The 20,458-nt window shown below is 41.4% G+C and overlaps 1 protein-coding gene across 2 annotated transcripts; it reads left to right on the forward strand.

Moving 5' to 3' along the window:
• Positions 1-12,352: 12,352 nt before the first annotated feature.
• On the forward strand, positions 12,353-18,571 carry LOC307036523 (neuronal pentraxin-1-like). Of its 2 annotated transcripts, XR_013807377.1 has the most exons (6): positions 12,353-12,894; positions 13,198-13,405; positions 14,542-14,783; positions 15,512-15,691; positions 16,530-16,838; positions 16,960-18,571. XR_013807377.1 is itself a non-coding variant. In XM_079676917.1 (5 exons), exons 1-5 carry the CDS (start codon positions 12,466-12,468, stop codon positions 16,749-16,751), a joined length of 1,281 nt encoding a protein of 426 aa, XP_079533043.1. In that variant the 5' UTR covers positions 12,354-12,465; the 3' UTR covers positions 16,752-18,571. The 2 variants fall into 2 exon arrangements, 1 of the variants encoding a protein (XP_079533043.1); XM_079676917.1 differs by having other exon boundaries at positions 12,354-12,894; positions 16,530-18,571.
• Positions 18,572-20,458: the final 1,887 nt, after the last annotated feature.

Genomic DNA, 20,458 nt, shown 5'->3' on the forward strand with positions numbered 1-20,458 from the left:
CTGACACAGAAGCCCTTGATTTGCAATGCTTCACTAATTGTAATTTCCCTGGCTCCGTAGGGACACTTTACCTCCAGCACAGCGGAAGACACTACCAGACCATCTGGAGATGCCCCCAACATTCCTGATAGGGAGAGCCACAAATCTGACTCATGGACCTGCATCTGGGTTGCAGTGGTGAATGCCCTGACGCCCTCACATTCATTCATAGTCCCCCACTGTACAGACAAAACACCATCAAGGGCCTGTTGTTGCCCTAGCACCCTGGCAATAAGGGAAGCAGTCACACGCTTTGACCTCAGGACAGCTCCAAAGTTGCTGGCAGTCAACCTTCCTTTCCTAAACAAATGCCAGTTTGGGTTGGTTCGCTGACCAGTGGTAGCCACCTGAATTGCCCTCTGTTGCTCTTCAGACAATGCCATGCTTGCCACAATTTCCTCAGGTCCCTGATGCCAAACAGATTTGATAATTTCAGGAACAGTAAGTGTTTCCAAGCTGTAGTGTTCCTCTTCTGGCTCGGGGGAGAGAAGCCAAGAAATTCCTGAAAACCTGCCCCCGAGTCTGTCCCTCAGCCAGTCACGATCTTCGGAGGTGGGCTCTCTTGTCAGCGGGTTAAATTAGTTATTGGTTTCAACAGTCACATTAAAACAGTTACTAAATCAGCTTACTATCACCTAAAGAACATATCTAGGATTAAAAGACTAATGTCACAGCAGGATTTGGAAAAACGTGTCCATGCTTTTATCTTCAGTAGACTGGACTACTGCAATGGTGTCTTCACAGGTCTCACTAAAAACTCTATTAGAAAGCTGCAACTGATTCAGAACACCGCTGCTGGAGTCCTCACTAACACTAAGAAAGTGGATCACATCGCTCCTGTTCTGAAGTCTTTACACTGGCTTCCTGTGTGTCAAAGAATAGATTTCAAAATACTGCTGCTGTTTATAAAGCACTGAATGGTTTAGGACCAAAATGCATTTCTGACCTCCTGCTAAATGATGAACCATCCAGATCTCTCAGGTCTTCAGGGACTGGTCAGCTTTCTGTCCCCAGAGTCAGAACTAAACATGGTAAAGCAGCGTTCAGTTATTATGCTCCAAATATCTGGAACAAACTCCCAGAAACCTGCAGGTCCGCTGCAACTTACTACTTTTAAATCCAGGCTGAAGACTTTTCTTTTTGTCGCTGCTTTTAATTGAACTATTCATATAAGTAAGCACACCTTCATCTAGGCTGCACTCTAACGTGTCCTGACTTGTAGTGGTTCTCTCCTCTATCTACACTCTTCTTGTCATCTTTGTAAAACGATATCAGACTGGTAATTGACACAGCCATGACTTCTAGTTAAATTCAGTGTGGCTAAAATGAAAAGCTTTGTTAAAATATGCAAGCACGCGAAAGTCAAATTCAGCTTTATTGTCAAAAATTCTACATGTGTTATACATCCAGAAATATCGTTTCCCACAGTGTGACATGTATACATAAAACAAAAAGGGCCTAGATAAACGTGGTATACATTAAACAAAACGGGCCTAGATAACCGGGGTATACAGTTTAAAATGTTAATATATTTAAAGTGTTCAAAGTGCAGTTTCAGTGCAAGTCAGTTGAAACGATCTTAAGTTGGCGTGACGTTGAAGTCGTGCGACCCTGCTGCTGTACTGGCTTGTAGTTCGTTTATAGCATAACGTTAGCATTTCGCTTTTGGCGACTAGATTTATGATTCAGAAATTATAAAAGTAGGGTTGACATGTGGAGATTATCCGGCTGAACAAAACGTGATCCCTCTCTTAAATGTGTGTCAACCACAGACCTTATTTCGAGTTATTTTCCAAAATCCTATGGAGAATTTGCATTGGCTTTTCGCGAAGGAACCGGAAGAAGTTTACTTCCGGGTTTTACGACGCGGCACTGCGGTTCTCTATATCTATCAAACTATAGATCAGGGATGGGCAACTTTGATGGTGGTGGGGGCCACATCATTGATGTACTGGCCACCAGGGGGCCGCAGATTCAGCTTGGAACACACACACACAAAAATGCCATGTGTTGTATGTAATTATTAACAAATATACTAAGTCTGACATCTTCATTGACTTTTTAAAATCAAAGGGAACATCCCCAAAACATGGGAACATCCTCTAATTAGCTCACTAAACAAATATCAGTTCACAGAAATTTTATTTCATTTTTACAAGTGGCATGTTTGTATTGAACAGGTTATTAAACAGTGGAATAAAACTATTTTAAACTATTGGAAAACACGGAAAATGTGTGTGTGTATTGAGATTAACCATTAAGATGACATACACATGAAGTCATGAACACTAACCCAGACATTAGTTGTCTAACTTGAACCTAAAACACTTGTAGCCAGTCTCTGCATTCCCCTTATTCCACAATAAGAGGAATGTCAACACAGACACCTGTCAGCCCGCACTCTGCTGTTCCTCAGCACCACTCCCCCTTCCTCCCGCTGAAATTATGAATGAAAAGCGTAGTAATCATAGATAACACGGCAGGGTCCGTGACAGTTTGTTTTAATCTGATTTCAAATAAACAAAGTCTTGGTTTTAAGAATATTAAATTTGTTTCGCCAAATTCAGATGATATATAGAACTTTTAAGCTTGTAAAGGCATAATTACAAGCGGTAACTTAACGTCACAGCAGGCATAACAACAGCCGGTGTTTCTTGTGAGGGTTTCCCCGGGAAACAAACACAATACACACAAATGCATCACAGATTATTTCGCGGTATTTAAAATCATGTACGCAGCTCGTGACGTAATTAGGAGTCTAGTGGACGGTATCAGTACTACAAGTAAAGAAAAAAAAAGATATATATTTTTTATTAATTACCTTGTTTATAAATTAATCTGAGGGCAGCAAAAAGAGGAGGTGGGGGCCGCATGCGGCCCGCGGGCCGCCATTTGCCCATCCCTGCTGTAGATCCTACATATTGACTGGACGTTGATTCTAAAAGTGCAATATACACTTCTCGCTAGAAATCTAATCAAAAAGCGTTTTAATGGCCAAACTATCCTACAATTTATGATTTTACAGAGGGGGTTATTTGTGAATAAACGACCATCTGTAACGTTTGCATTCAATGGGAGCACTAGAGGGCAAAAACTTTAAAACGTAATTATAGGACGTATTAAGCGCTTGAACAAACAACGTATTTGGTCGTAATAATTGGGCCAGAACAATCGGCATATTTGGTCGTATGAGTTGGAGGACTTGTTGTGTATTTTGGAGCTACAAATAATTAGGATGAACTGTGACATGTTCATAGGCAGAAAAAAAGTAACCTTTGTATGAGGTAGACCCTCCAGAAAAACGCGATTCTGCAATCGCAGAATTTACCGCATAATCAGCAAAATGGCGCAGATCTTTAAAAGGCCGCATATTTATCAAAATGTGTTGGAGAATAAGAGAAAATTGACGGTGACGACCCACTTTGATTCATTCAAACATTCAAAAATGCTTCCTGCTGCTGCGGACAAGAAAGCCAAACAACGCACGTTCACCGAGGGATCAACCTCCAAAACCCTTTCGAGGGCTACAAGAAACGAAGTGAGTAGCCTACAAGATTGAAGCTGGTCAGATAACGAACGAGTAAATGAAAACAGAATGAGGCGGAGAAGTGTGTGTGTGTGAGATTAAAATAGCCCCATTGCTTTTACAATAAATAAACATTGAATTTGTTTAATTGAATAGTAAAGGGGTTTAACGTTTGTGGCAGGTTGTGTGTGAGAGAGAATAAATAAGACAGCCCAATATTTAAAAAAATTGTTATTCTTTTTTCCCGCATATTTAGCATATTTCGCAACTTTCCGCATATTTCGCAATTTCACCGCATAAAATCACATAAAAACCCTGCATGTTTAATCGCATAATCAAGGATTTTAGCCCGCATAATCAAGGATTTTTGCCCGCGTTTTTCTGGAGGGTCTAATAAGGGAACAGCCTCTCTCTCAGAGGATGTAGCTTAAAAACAGGATGATCTTAACATTACATCATACTTCATATAGGTTTATGGCCAACTCACGTATATCATTTTGCTCAAAAAAAGACTATTCAACCCGAGGCCATCACTTTCCCTGTCCTCCTTGCAACATGGCTGACTGAGCTAACAGCTAACTAGCGGAGCAGTTACTGTGAGCAGCAGTTAGAGGTTAGCATGACCTTGATCAGGATGTCACCTGACTTCCTCCTTTGCTCATATATCATAATAACAAAACAAATCTCTACTAGTTTACAAAGACAACTCCGTATACTTCTGTAAAGTCTAGGGTTCTACACAAATCTATTAGCCAGACATGCTGGCTCACTCCTCATCCCAAAACCATACAGCACACGAAACCGATGAACAACCAGAGACTAAAACATCTTATTTTCCCACACATCTTTCACACAAGCCTTCTGAAAAACATAATCATCATTTCAGGCTGAAGCTAACGACTTAACCCACTTCCTCTTTTGGACACATTTTGGCCACAAACGTGTTGAGGCAAAGGCCTAATGGGGCAAATGTCGTTTCTGGGGGGAGTCCAACAAGGCAAACACAAGCCGTTTGATGAACAGCGCTGTCGTTGCAAAGGCGCTAATGTGCAGGTTGGGAGAATTATGATGAGGTTAGCTTAGCTCCTAGTGGAACACATAATGCCACCGGTATTTGTTTATGTCACATCGGGTTTTAATGAGAGGATAATAAGTTAGCGAATGACTCTCTGGTCTGGACATCCATAAAAAAACGTTACAGTCTGAGAAGTTATGAGCAATTGATTATAGAGTTGAATGTCGACGCCAAATCATTTAGTTCTGTGACTCATATACAGTACAAACATGTTGCGGGAAATATTGGCCCCAGATGAAGTGATTTACACGAGTTGAATCTACTGCTATGACCGGAGGACTTGTGTGCATGTGTAAATGGATAAACTCATTCAGCTCTGTCTGCTCCTCTCCATTCCCCCTCTCTTCCCATGCTCTCCCCAGTGGGAGGACATGCATAGCAGCAGCACGCTCCACAGTGCAGGCGTCCCACAGGATAGCCCCCTCTTGACTCCCCCTTCATCCCCCCGGGTGGTTGAAATGGAGACGTGAGTGCAGCACAAGCAGTGGAGATGCTCTGTCGAGGCTTCAGTTACAGTACCTGGCAGCACATCTTGATTCTCAGCGGTCAGAGGCAGTGAAGTGTGTACAGAGGGAAAGTAAACCTTGTGGAGCCTGGACAGAGCTAACCCAGAGAGCAAGATTATAGTTTTAACGCTTAAAAGTGCAGTTGTGATCAAAGAAAAGCAGGGGGAAAAAAGAGTGAATATTTTGAAAAAAAATGCTGCTAAGACAAACCAAAGCATCGCATCATCTCTCTGAGATGCGGGATAAATAAGCAAGCCGTTTGCTGCCAGTGTGTGAAATTGTTCTTATCTATCTCTGCAATTAGAAAGTGGGTTCTATTATACAGCTTTGCATTATTCAGTGAGCCTGAGAGACTGATCATTATGGATTTCAGCCCTTTTCCATACCGGTCTCTGGCATGCGTATGGATCCGACCCAGCAGTCTGAACGCTGCAGTGGAAGAAGAAATGGGTCAGTACCAGATTAGCGTGTATATTCTACCAAACATTAAAGCAGAATTTCGAAACCAAAATTTGGCAACAAAAAGTCCCACCAGAATACTTTGCTTTCAGAATGAGTCCATCATCAAATAAAGTCAACAATATGGCTGCAACATATTCCAAAGTTCCTGGCAACAACTTGGATTGGTTACACTTTGGAAAGCTCAGTGACAGCTGACTGACATACAGCAGACTAAGTGGCGGGCATAGGGGGAAATTGAGAGAAAACATGGCTCAACATATGGTGCTGCAGCACTTTTTTTTATCAGCAGATGAATATTGAATAGATACAGTATGTGGCAGCTGCACGTCTCTAACTGTATTGGAGGTGAGGAGCAGTGCTCAGCTTGATCATTAACATTACATTCTGCACAACAAAAGCATTCAAAAACAATCCATATACACCGATTTGCTAAACAAGCATTGTATTGCTGGTGTCTGCTAAAGATAACGAATGAAGCATGACTTGTTAAGCACTAATGGCAAGTCTTTCTCGTTTTTAATGGTCATGTGCTGAGATAGGGGAAAATGTGTTACATGCCTGTCCTTGGCCCTGGCAATTAGGCTCTGCCGTGAACCATTTGTTACATCCGCTGCGTCTCGCCTTCAGCCTGGCACCTTGCTGATTACAGCTAGCTGGATCGATAATTAAACAAATTAAAGCATACTGTTGGGTCCATTTTCATCCCATCTCAGCCAGCGGCAGCAGCGACATCATGCACTGCTTTAAAAAAAAAATACTCTTGCACTGCGACAAAATCAAAAGAAAGGGTCTAAAATGTGTCTATTAACTCTTTTGTTGGCATCAAAACTCCGACTTTTATATATATATAAAGATTTCTGCTGAAAATAGCCAATAATGTTACTTTGAGAAAGACAATTGATCAGACGAAAAAACCCTGAAAACTGAGCATTTTAAAGTGGGAAAACATCACACATTATCTCGCACATCACACCTATGTAGATTCAAGATTCAAAGGTTTATTGTCATAACACATACAAAACTACGATGTAATTATGTAATGTATGAAAAAACTTGGATCGCAGGTTCCTCAACAGTGCAATTTAAGACATAAACAAATATATATAAATAACAACAATACAAATTAAAACTGTGCAAGCTCAGGTGTTTAATCAAATGAAAATGTAATTCAAAGGTGACATATTTGGCTTATTTTCAGATTCATATTTGCATTTTGGGTCTCTACTAGTACCTTTTTATGTGCTCTAATGTTCAAAGAACACACCATTTTTCGAATACGTTCTGACTGAAAAACACCATTGGTGTGAAAAACCAGTTCACCATTGGTCTGCAATGCTCAGTTTTAGCGCCTGTCCCTTTAAGCACTCTCCTGAAAACATTTATTTATATATTTGGATATTATCAAAAATTATATACACCTTCAACCCGCTTTATAATGCAAAAAATACATGGAAATAACGCTTTCTGTAATAATCGACCTTCCAAGAAGTAGTTTATATAGTGATTTTTATTGTGTTACCCTTTAAATCTATTGACCCTTTGTCACAGGTGATAGGAGCAATGGAGTGCTGTTTTCTCACATTGCTTAATTTAGAGAGGTCTTGACAGTCTTGAAGAAGTAAACTTATCAAGTATTCAACAAAAAGCAAGACGGTTAAAGAAAATCTGGGTAAAACTAACAACCTGTTGCAGAAATAGGACGTTTCTTTTCTTGTGATTTTTGGGAAACTTTTCTCTGAGGTTTGTTATTCTGAAGAAGATTACCCTGCAAAATGGTAGAAATCGAGCTGAAATTCATGTGAAGTTCACTTTGCTTTAAGCAGTTTCCACGCAGCTGAGTCGCTCGTTCCTACGTCATGGCAATCATGGCTGATTTGTTATCCCAACATGATCTATGGAGGAGCGTTGCCCCCCCCCCCCCCCCCTTCCATCGCTGTGCATCTTATTTATTCATGTGAGAGTCGCGGTGGGAGTTACATAAGAATATTGAATATTATTTCAGCGCCTGTCTCTTGTAGTGGTGGGGTTATTTTGTATAATTAGCTACAAAGCATCTCTACTACTATCACTGCTACACATTTCTTCTTCTTCTTCTTCTTCTTGAAGAAGTGTATTGTTAAAAAACGCTAATAAAGTTGTTTTTAAAATCTTCTTCTTCTTCTTCTTCTTCTTCTTCTTCTTCTTCTTCTTCTTCTTCTTCTTCCACATTTAACAGCTCTATCTCAAACTGGTGAACTCAGAGGAAGATAACACACGTATGTAGGCTTCATCTAAAAGGGAAAAACAACAGTTTCTCAGTAGGTCATTCAAAGAAAAATACAATCGACAACGTGCTTTTGGAGTCGTGGTTTGCCCCGTTGTGCATTTTTTGGCGTGAAGATATGCGTGGTGTCAGCGCGTGCGAGAGAAAAAGCGAGAGAAAGAGAGAGGGGGGGGGGGGGGGGGGGGGGTTGGTGGGGATACTCCTACCGTGGGACAGGCTCCTGTAGAAGATGGGAAACCGATTTAAGGTGGATCGATCAATTCGCAACATGATGGTCCCTGCCACACGCTTGAATTTGATTGACTAAATACATTTATCAATCATAGCACAAAAAAAGTGTTGTTTCATTCTTTTAGAAGATATGCTGTTCTCTCACAGCTTTAAGAATATTTTGCAATGTTCAGTAACAATATCAATCTTTTTATCAGGTATTTTTAGTTTGGAGTCCTTCATTACATTTTTATTGTAACCTATCATAAACAATGGGGAAACATAATGTAGGTAATTGTATATCCAAAATCCACTTTTCTTGTATTACCTTGTGCTCTTACCATCTTGTTCCAAGATACCACAAATTGAAAGTATAATTAGTGTTTTGAGCAAAGTACGACTTTTAAGAATCCAATAAACAGAAGTTACTTTTAAACAAAACATTTTTGCGGTTCAATTAGTTAAATCAGTCAAATGTACTCCACTTTCCCCAACTTACTGTAATGCTATTTTTAATTACAGTTCTGTAAGCATCTTTTATTTAAGATAAGATCAGGGCGGTTCAACACTTTTTGCATATTTGTTGGTTATGAAGAGACCCTTTGGTCTAAACCAGGGGTACTCAAATACAAATCTTAAAGGTCCAACATTTTTTTTTCAACAAGACAAAGGTCCGTTTATTACGGTCATTCAAACTTTTAAACAATTACAACAAGATTCTTAACACGAGGTTGCAAAAACAAAAATAATCTGTATGCAGCAGTTTTCATTGTTATTGTGTCTGTGCTTGATCCCTCAGGGTCGCAGTGTAAGAGCTGCAGTTATGAATAAAGGCAGCCGCACCTTCTTTCATTCAGCATTCCCATTATTGCTTTATAAATGTCTTGCCCCCTTGAGTGTCCACTGAGGTTCGTCAGGCCCAACATCTTCAACAAACCCCCCCTTTGCCTCATCATAAAAACTCACAAACACCAGCAACTGAGCATTGTCAGTGGACTCATCCACAGCTAAGGAAATGCACTGTGCTTTTTGTATTCCATCACAAAGCTGATTCATCAAATCACCAGCCAGTATTTATGTTCTTCTGGTTGCTGTGGAATCTGAGAGGGGGATTTGCTTGACCTGTTATTTCCTCTTTTAGTTTGCCTTCACACATGGTCTCCATCACTTCAGTCATGCATTATTTTATACTTCAGTTATGATCCAGTGGAAAGCCCTTACGTGCTGGCCTAGTTCAATCAAAGAGGTTACTTTCTGTTGGCTGGGCAGTGTAGTTTTACACACCGTCTTATTTGACTTTCTCAGGATTTAAAACTGTTTTTTGGGGGCAGACCCCACAAAGAAAACATATATTTACACATGTAAGGTCATCATCTTAACAGTTTTGTATGCTCATCCCTGAGCAGAGCATCAAGTTGACATGTCTATTACAGCTGAATGCGGCGATTACCATCTTGTTCAGCAAAACGCCTCACACACGGATTAAGATCAACAGCTTTAGTGCGTTTTGATTCAATGCTGAGTACAGCCAACCTGACAGGCTCTTCTCTGTCATTGCAGACCGCAAATACCTCATTCCTTCAGTACTTGGGTCCGAATGCTTCTCGTTTTGCGCCGTAGGCCTACCGTTCAAATGAAATCGCCACCTATCATATTTCCAAGCTCGCGCCAGGGCCGGGGGAGGGGTTACAAGGCGTGCGTCTTGTGCTGCATTCACTTGTACTCGGACATTAGAGACTTTCTCTCCGATGAGCCACAACTTTTCTTTCAAAACAAAGCTGCCAACTGGGGTGGCAGCTGGGGTGGCAAGGCCTATTTTGAGGGTAGCAGTTGCCCCCCCATGCCACCCCAGTAGGTGAAAGTAGGCTACTAGAGCTCTACAGTACAGATGCAACTAGATGAGCTGTTAACTCTCTGACTTTTTTTTTTTAAACACACGCATTTTTCCCACCCGCATTCCGCGAAGACCCGCCCTACTGTGCCTCTGATTCGCAGACTGTTGGTGGGGGAAAACAACTCTGCACGGATGCTGAATGGGATTGGACCAATGTGTTGACAGACACACACAGACAGTGGAACAGTCGGACATGCAGAGCGCTGTTTGTTGTTGGACACAGCGGAACATTTTGACTCGTTGCGTTGTGGCGATGTCTCGCATATGAAAAGTATAATTTGCTCAGAGTCCAGAGACAGTTGTGGTTCGGTCCGGATCCGGACCGGAGTCCGGACTTTGAGGATGCCTGGTCTAAACCGACCAAATTATTACACTGTAAAATGTTTGGCTGTAAAATTACAGTAAATTACTGGCTACTAGTTGCATGGATTTCACAGTAATTTACTGTAAATATTTCATAGTAATTGATTGTAAATATTTCACAGTAATTTACTGTATATATTTTACAGTAAATTAGAATAAAATTACAACTAAATATTGTGACTTTACAGTTGCCATGCCCATGGAATTACTGTGATATAGCAGTACAGAGCTGTGGTATTATGGTACCTTGCTGTACATAAATTACAGTAATTACCTGTATGTTCACACTATTACAGTAGAGGTAATGCAACACAGTAGCCAGTAATTTACTGTAAATATACAAATCTAAATAATACGATAATATATTGTACATTTGACTGGGATTGTACCATAACTACACAACTCAAACAGCTCAATCAACAAAGAAAAACAAAGAAAATGCCCATTTTAACTTTGTTAATTTTTTTATTATTATGTTTATTCTGGTTTGTTTTGTGTTTGTATTTTTTTATTATAAATGTATTTATTTTATGTTTTGTGAGCGTATCTCTCTGTACAGCACCTCGGTCTGAAAGTTTTTAAAGTGCTATATAAATAAAGTTGGATTGGATTGGATTGGATTGTTTTACTCCATTGAAGTACAAAGTACATTTCAGTGTCTTGGACATGTTGTTACGGCCCCAACCTCTACTCCGCGGTAGTGGCTCGTGCTGAGACCCGCAACATGAAAGAATACATGCAATAACCGGTACTTGGTAACGAGCATTTATTGATAATCAGCCGTTTGCTCACACAAGCGAAACGGGAAACAAAAAGAGGTCTGGAGGACTGGCCAAAAGGAACAAACAGAAGGAGGGAACCCGAGCCAGCCACACCACGGGCCGTAGGACCCAGAGCTCCCCCCCACCTAACCAGAAATCAAATATAAACCCTATGGGAAACAAACTAAAGCCACGAAAACTGGACTACCAGGTCCTCCAGGCTAAACATAAACACATCTGAAAAAATATGGCCTACAGCTCAAAATGGCAAATAGGTATTCTAAGGACAGTGTCTCCCGGCGTTAGGATAGCCGAGACATCCTTCTCCTCTAGCTTCTCTTTATATACACATGGCTGAGTGGAATTTGGAACACCTGGGCAGAGGCGGAGCCAGGGAGACAGAAAAGAAAACAAGGAGGGGAGCACTTAACACATATCTAGACAAACATCCACTCGAAGTCAACAATTTTTCTGAAGAATGTGCTGACATGGGGGTTTAAATTGCCATGCCTCTTTTTGGCTTTCGAGCCCGTCTCAGGATTAATGCCCAGGAAGCACCTGAAAACACTAAGCCAAGATAACAATTTAAATTTTACATATTTATATGTTGCATCGTTTATTTTAAGGCATGCAGCGGTGCCCCTTTCAATTTAAGTAAAACCTGCACCAAAGAAAGAAATTAGTATTTAAAGCCAAGCAAGAGCGATAAAAGCAAGAAAATCACTTAATTTGTTGTGTTATCACAGAGGATGGTCTGAATACAGTATTTTACTATGAAATAATACAGTAACATGTTGTGAATGTAATCATTTATCCTGTACATTCACAGTAATTAACCGTGCCTGTATTGACTTCACTGTGAAATTCTAAATTACAGTATTATATTGTGAACATTACAGGTAAATACTGTAAAGTGGTAAAACAGTAATTTATTGTAAAATATTACAGCTAAATATTGTGAAATCATGGTAATATTTTACAGTGTATGTATTGAACTGACATCTCTCTGATTATTACTTAAACCATTTAAAGATGATTAATTGAGACAACTTTAAACGCCTGTCCCATCAATGAAAGAGCAAGGTGAAGGACATAATGACGTCATATCTGTCTACATCAGGTTTATTTGCCTTCACTACACAACCACAGCGTATTCTCCTGCTACTGTAAAGTGGCTGCTGCGCAAACACTGCGGACGACCTTAAATAAGGTGCTGGACTGTGGGCAGAGCAGCCTTGCCTCTCCCTCCCTGATGCGGTGTCTACGCTGCCTTATGTCCGCTATATAAAGTGCACACAGCCGGCAGAGCTCACAGCTCCAGTGGACAGTTCTGTGGTGCTGAACTCTCTCACACACTCTCTGCAACATGACTGGAACCATGGACGGATTCTCGTGGAAACTTTTTCTACTTTCTTGCCTGGTTGTTGTGCAGAGCTCGGCGCAAGACTTCGGACAGACGCAGTTTATTTGCACGTCGGTGCCCAAGGATATGGACTTGTGCGCGGCGACGATGCAGAACAGCGGACCGGCGGACGACCTGAAGACCACGGTCATGCAGCTGCGGGAGACCGTGCTGCAGCAGAAGGAGACCATCATGAACCAGAAGGAGACAATCAGGGAACTAACGTCCAAATTGATCCGCTGCGAGAGCCAGAGCCTCCCGGCGGCGGGACCCGGTGGGAGGCGGCCCGGGGTGAAGAACACGATGGGGGATGTATCCCGGGGCACTACGGACACCCTGGCCCAGCTGGGGCAGACTTTACAGACGCTCAAACAGAGATTGGAGAATCTAGAGGTGAGGAGGGGAGCGAAAAGGGAATTAGATGACCCTCCTGGTAATTAATAGGAAAATAGGGTTGAGCCTCTAATTCACTGCTGCAATATTGTTTGCTTGGAGCCACATGTGTTTTAGTGTTTAAATGACAGTCAGTGAGAAGCATTATGTAAAGTTAAGTCGCATTTTTTTGTAATTTGGCGCACATACAAACATATTCAGACTAGCTTCACAAAGAGTAAAAAGGACCATCTCTGATGGAGTTTAACTAAAGTATTCCCCGTACCCCCTTTAACCCAGTGTGTCTCCCTGTGTCCGATGCAGCAGTACAGCCGAGGGAACAACACCGCGCAGGCGAACAGCCTCAAAGACCTGCTCCAGAACAAGATAGACGATATGGAGAAGCAGGTTCTGTCCCGGGTCAACACGATAGAGGAGACCAAACCGACCGTCAGGAACGAGACCGACCAGCGGAACAGAGTGGAGTCCACGCTTACCACTCTGCACCACCGCATCACAGACCTGGAGAAAGGTGCGTTTGGATTCTCAGGGCGAACGGATGTATTGCGCGCGTACAAAGCTTTCCGAACATTGAGGAGTTCTAAACAAGATCAGGTGTCATTTCATGGTTTTAAAACAGCAAGGACGTGTGAGAAATCAGTATTGCAGCACCAGTCATGTCGACGCGTTCACAGTGCCGCATCTCGCTGCGCACAGTGTGAAGGAGGAGAGGAGAGCTGCAATGCTTTGCATATCTCAGGACCTGTTAGAGCTCATGCTTCGCTGAGTTTCTGTTTCCCAAAGCCCTAAACCTGAACACCCAGCTCCCCGCTGTACAGAGGTCAGATCCGGCTGGAAAGTTTGCAGCAGGGCGCGCCTCTCACTGGCGCGTTTTGGACGATCATTATATCGCGACTGGTACAGCGTCTCAACACTGATAGCAAATGAGCGAGAGACGGGGGAGATAGAGGCATACGACAGAAAATCATAGTCAGAAGGGTGTATCATATTTAATCCGGAGTATAGGTATTTTTACGATTTTGTAGGAAAAACAAAAACATTTTAGGGTTATAAGGTCTTTCGAATCTTTCCTCAACTGACATTACTTTAATCATATACATGCTATAATCTTAACCAGGGTTTTACATACGTTAAAATATGTTCTCATTAACAAAGGTCTGCCCTCTCTGGTAGGGCTGCAATAATATCGTGTGTGGTTCAAAGTCATTTCCAACTTAAATAATGGAATAATTGTTTTGAGTCATTTTCTACTTAAATATGAATATTTAATGCTTTTCTTTGCTCTTAAATACCAGTAAATACAATTTTCTGGCAAACAATTTATCGATAAATCAAGAAAATAATCTAACTTTTTTCTTTTCAGTATATATTATAAACAAATCATTCATCAGTCATATGTAATCATTTTTAAATGATTTGGCTAATTAATGTAATATATACAAATGTGAATGGTCTGGACCAAATAGTCTCTGGGTAACTGAGAGAAAAGTAAAAAGTGTTACAACCGTCCACAGTCTCCCTATAGAAATAACATAAGGTTGGTCACAGTGGAGCTGATTTGAACTATTGCTGAACAGAATAATCAAATATGGAAATGATATACTTGCAGCCTTAATCTATAATACATTCCTGTCATCTCATCCACAGGTAAAGAAACCAGGCCCGCAGATAAGTTTCAGCTCACCTTCCCCCTGAGAACCAACTACATGTACGCCAAAGCCAAGAGAAGCCTCCCTGAGATGTATTCCTTCAGCGTGTGTCTGTGGATCAAGTCCAACGCCTCCCCCGGGGTGGGGACGCCCTTCTCCTACGCAGTGCCGGGCCAGACCAACGAGCTGGTGCTGATTGAGTGGGGGAACAACCCCATGGAGATCCTCATCAATGACAAGGTATGGGAAAAGTGATCATAAGAGAACAACATTATTTTATACATTTCTGCAGGATGTCGTTGTCGGGCTTTTTGCATTTACTTGTATCATGTTTGAGATGGAGATCGTTTTTGGAGACTGGATATAAAAATGAAGATGCTGGAACACTGGAACTAATGTTCTACAACACTGGATGTTTATTTTAAAGGCTAAGGGGCAAACAATGTCACTACAAAACAGAACACAGTCATTTCTGAAATCGTCCCTGCCATGCATATTTAACTCATCCTTACGACATATCTGCCAGTAGTCACAAAATGTCTGCACTCCAAAAGCAGAAGCAATACCCAAAGATTAAGAAGGACGTCCTTCACAATCTGGCTGATGTGACTTGGCAATGACCTAAGACCAAATTATTCCTAACATGAAAAGGACAAGTCAAATGTTTAAATATATAAATGTAGGTATATATTAATGGACATGGACAGTGCAACAATAGGAACAAGTTATAATACTTTGTGCTTCGATGACAGCTTCTCCTGTTCCAGAAATGGAAATGGGTTAAAAATAGGTGTTCATGTAGGTGAGGAACAGCGGGGATATTTTTTCAAATGGGAAGTGATTCAGCAGGAAGAGGAGAAGGTGTGGAAGCGACGGGTTTTTCAGGCGGAGTGTGACTCTGCAACTAAAGTGTGAAAGAGACAATTGTTCACGAGAGACAAATATATGATTTTGTGTCTCTGCTGCAGGTTGCAAAGCTGCCGTTCCTCATCAACGACGGGAAATGGCATCACCTGTGCATCACGTGGACCACCCGGGACGGGATGTGGGAAGCCTTCCAGGACGGGGTGATGCGGGGAAGTGGAGAAAACCTGGCACCGTACCACCCCATCAAACCAGAGGGAGTGCTGGTCCTGGGACAAGAGCAGGTGAGAATTAATTTCCAAATCAGTGATTCTGCACAGTTATCTATTTCATTTAGGAATATTCATGAAGGAAATTAGATTGGTTGGAAATTGAAAAGGTGGCAAATTAAGGCTTTCCAATAAAATTAGTTTGTAATTTATCATCCCTGGATTGGCAAAAATAAATCATTATTTTGGCCTGCAGTTTGACGAGTAAACATTTTTAGATTTGACACAGGAAATTAGCTTGTTGCACTGTGGAAGAAATATCCAATATAAAGAGAGCATTTGGCCAATGACACTGCTTAGATAAATCCTCAATCCTCTCATGTGGTTTTATCCAAATCCACGTACATACACCTCTATACTGTAGACATTCCTACATGAGCAATTTGGGGTAAAAGGGGCCCTGCTTTGGGTTTCCCCCTTTCCTGTAGTGTGTTACATCGGATTGTGTGCATGTTAATGGTCTACAAAGGTGACAATCCCTGTGTTCACTCCAGAGGGAGTTTCTCTCCCACACACAATTGCCAAAGAGGTGCTGCAGTACAGGCAGTATGAGAAAAGTAAAGAGCTTTTTGAACATTAAAGCATGGAAACATGGTAAAGGCATAAAATACAAATATGAACCTGAAAATTAGCATAATAGGGCTCTTTATGTATTTATGTATACCCAAGGACATGACTGTAGGGTCTGGAAATAGAACAAATGACCCCCTGATTGGTAAATCTTTCATATGTGCTCAAATGCGCATCAATATCGGGGGTTTTTTCTGGATCAAAAGTTTTTCTCCAGTTCTCCGACCAGATAACACTTGAACTGTATCTTTGATGACTAACACTTGTCTGCGTTGCTCCACAGGACACGTTGGGCGGAGGCTTTGATGCGACGCAAGCTTATGTTGGTGAGCTAGCAAACCTAAATATCTGGAATAGGAAACTTTCCATCGCTGAGATCTACAACTTGGCGACCTGCAACAGCAAAGCACCGGCCGGCAACGTGTTCTCCTGGACGGAGAGCAACATCGAAATATTTGGCGGCGCGACCAAATGGACCTTCGAGCCGTGCCGTTCGCTCAACTGAACTGCAAGAGAGGCCTCTCTGTATTTCTGAGCTTTTGTCGTTCTTGTCTTCATTTGACGTTCGTTAGAGACTATTTCAGTTATATTGGTAAGCTTAAATCTGGGATTTCTATCATTCTTAGGTATTTATGTGCACTTTTCATCTTGAGGAAAAAAATATCGTCTTGGAAGCCTCGGTGAGAAGGTTTTGTTCCTCTTTCTTTTCTTAGGCCTTCAGCTGAAAGCACACCTAAGCTTTTTCGTTTGGCTGACTTGGACTGGCAGCTGGCAATCTGCGCCTTATGTTCGGACAATTCACAATCCAAGAGAGGAATTACATAACCGCCGCCCCCCCCCTCTCCTACTTCCCTCCGGAAAGTGGGAGATTAAGCTGCCCATCGAATTCGTGTCAGTGTTTGGCGCTGTGAAGTGATGTCTGGTGCGGTACAGCACCCTGCGAACCCTTCTCTGACCCTAACCCCCGACCCCCCTTTCTCCTTCACTGGCCCCGCCCCCTCCGGAACTTGCACTGTGACTGACTCCAGGAGAAGGAGGGTATGTTGAAGAACACTGCAAAGTCAGACTCTGGTACAAGTCAATTTGTAGTCGTTGTTCGCTTCAAGTGTTTCTGTAAGAATGTCGTTAAACTTGCCAACATTGCTACAAAGCCTGGGTGCCTTGGGCTGGTTCAAATCTTCAGCACATTCAGTATGTTCTCAGTTACAAATTCAATGTTTTATTGGTTTCTGTTTTCCTTTCTGAGCTGGGTTGAGTTTCCTGTTTTTCTGGTAAATGTAATTTGATTACAGTTTGTTATCTGACATGACGTGTTTTGGCAAGTGTTTGTACTACTCTGTATAAGGAATGTTACAGTGTGTGTATAGTAACAGCATGAATGACGAGTGATGTGAAAGCATTGTTGAAATCTGCTTTACTATCTTCTCTGGGTCCGGGTTTTTTACTGTATTGTTATATGCTCCAAGCATGGCAAAACTGAGAGATGAAGAATTTAATTTTTGTAATAAAATTGTGATAGTTAATGTCACAGTGGATTCCTGGCTTCGGTTATGTGCATGTGAACATGTGATGTAGAGCGAGTGCATGAGAGTTAAAACCTTTTTAAACATTGACATCTGACAGAAAGACAAGGAAGGCAGTGAAGGTCACAAAGAGGGCACTTGAGAACAGAAATTGTGTGTGTGTGTGTGTGTGTGTGTGTGTGTGTGTATGTGTGTGTGTGTGTGTGTGTGTGTGTGTGTTGTCTCTTTTTTAGCTGACTGCAGAAGATAACTCACTCACTGCTTTGTTGTTGCTGCTGTGAGATACAGTGCCTGCACTAAACACAGCGAGGCTCACAGAGGAAAAAATGCTTTGTCATAGCGGCCTTTCAATGGCCAAGTTCAAGGGTGCAGCTTAAAGTAAAACTGCAGCTCCTTAAGTGAGACTTTTAGTTGGTTCACTCAGACCTGTTGCTGTAGCAGCAAACATTTAAATAATGAAGATACCTTATTCAAGCGTCAGAGCAAGGCACATTTCTGAATCAGAATAACATGATTGGATCTTCTGCTATTAGACCTACTTTTTTTGTTTTACCATGACACATTTCAGAAAAGCTCCTCACGATGAGCTGAAGTTATCCTTGTTTTTCAACACGTATTTTCCTCATTAAGAAAAAATCTTAAATGTTAATCAAGTCATGTCATGCTGAGTAATTTCCGCTCATACACACAACATTTTGTCTTATTCCCATTCTGATTAATCTAAAGAGGTGCAACTCCTGCGTGTTCTGCTTATGAATAAATGCATTGAGCCTTGACTGAAATATTTCTGGGGAAAGATTAAGACGTAGGTCCTTGAAGGCTTTCTTTTTCATATCTCTTTTGTCTAAAGCTTGAACAGGTATCAATCAATGTTTCAATCAATGTTTATTTATATAGCCCAATATCACAAATGTTACATTTGTCTCAGTGGACTTCACAGTTTGTACAGAATATCAGTATGACAATATGACACCCTCTGTCCTTAGACCCTCACATCGTACAAGGAAAAACTTCCAGAGAAAACCCACAATTTAAAGGGAAAAATGGGAGAAACCTCAGGGAGAGCAACAGAGGAGGGATCCCTCTCCCAGGACGGACAGACGTGCAATAGATGCCGTGTGTAAATTGAAAAGATAATACATTTGCAACATAGGTAGTCCAAATGTTTGGAAATGCATGTGTGTATAATAGGAAGATGAATCCACGAGGATATCCATCCAGGACTTATGATCCAGGACCACAGCCACGACTCAAGATCCAGGACTCGCGATCCATGACACAGGACCGCAGCAACAGGATCATCCATGACTCCGGATCCCGGCGTATATAGACACCAAAAAGAAAGACATTTGGGGAAGCTGGGTTAATCGGAAAATGAGAGTACACAGGTGTAGACAGAGAGAAGGAAGAAGTAAGATGTCCCACAACAAACTAAGCCTATATCAGCAAAACTAGGGGCTGAATCTAATCAGCCCTAACTATAAGCTTTATCAAAAAGGAAGGTCTTAAGCGCACTCTTAAAAACGGATAGGGTGTCTGCCGCCCGAACACAAACTGGAAGCTGATTCCACAAAAGTGGAGCTTGATAAGAAAAGGCTCTGGCTCCCATTGTACTTTTAGAGACTCTAGGAACAACCAACAACCCTGCATTCTTGGAACGCAATGCCCTAGTACAGGGGTTCCCAAACTTTTTCAGCATGAGACCCAAAACAGAAATGTTGTGGTCCTAAGGGACCCAAGCTCAAAAAATGTCATGATTTTCCATAATATCTACAGTTATAAACAAAGAATGCAACACACGATGAATTTAAAATGTAAATGAAAATATTTATTTAATTATAAAAGTGCACCCTTTGAGCTTGCCCAGAAAAAAATAAGGATCAAAGCAGAAAGGTGAAACATGGGACGTGCTGTCAAGTATATACAGTACAAATTTCAATTATACAATTATCAAAAGTGCAATATTAAGTTTGTCGCTAGCTCAAAAACGATGTACACACCATTTTAAACTATTTTAAATGAACAAAGAACAAACATGTTGTAAACACAAAAGGGACAAAACACTAACTGAAGTGCAGTCAAGTGTATTCAGTACATCACAGGTGAAACCAAATTTAAATTATCAGAAGTGCAACATTAAGTTTGTCACTAGATCAAAAACTATGTATACACATTTTTAAACACTTTTAAATGAACAGAGCTGTTTTAAAAAACTCTGAGAGACAAAGAAACTCCAACACTTGGCAACTGATTAACTTTTTTTTTGTGGAGGCTGACTTGATAGGATGCCCTCAGTGCCCCTCTGTTCCCTTTGAATGCCTGAAAATAACAGAGAAAATATTATCATTAACATTGCTGGGTTATTGGGTGATTTTTAATACCAGCCGGCGTACGCTGTATACCCAATGTGGACCTGGCAACCGCATTTATAGCGCATTACATTACATGTTACTTGTTAGACGCTTTTATCCAAAGCGACTACATACTCAATACTGTGGGGAATCCCCACAGAGGGATTTTGACAGGGTTGTTGCACAAAAGACCCAAGCGCGCACAGAAGAAATCTGAGAGCAGACATTTCACGAGCCTACAGAAACAGCCTGAGTGCAAGGAGAAGGTTTTAAACTGGAACACAGGAAACCTGTAAGCGCAGCAATATATCTGAGTGCAAGCGTACAGTTTGAGCAGA

The sequence above is a fragment of the Notothenia rossii genome (genome assembly GCF_949606895.1).
Source record: "Notothenia rossii genome assembly, chromosome: 1".
In the NCBI taxonomy this organism is placed as follows: domain Eukaryota; kingdom Metazoa; phylum Chordata; class Actinopteri; order Perciformes; family Nototheniidae; genus Notothenia; species Notothenia rossii.

Coding starts and splice junctions, on each gene's coding strand:
- LOC307036523 (XM_079676917.1), top strand. CDS start 12,466: ATGACTGGAACCATGGACGGATTCTCGTGGAAACTTTTTCTACTTTCT. Junction 12,895..13,197: donor AGAGATTGGAGAATCTAGAG/GTGAGGAGGGGA, acceptor TGTCCGATGCAG/CAGTACAGCCGAGGGAACAA. Junction 14,784..15,511: donor AGATCCTCATCAATGACAAG/GTATGGGAAAAG, acceptor TCTCTGCTGCAG/GTTGCAAAGCTGCCGTTCCT.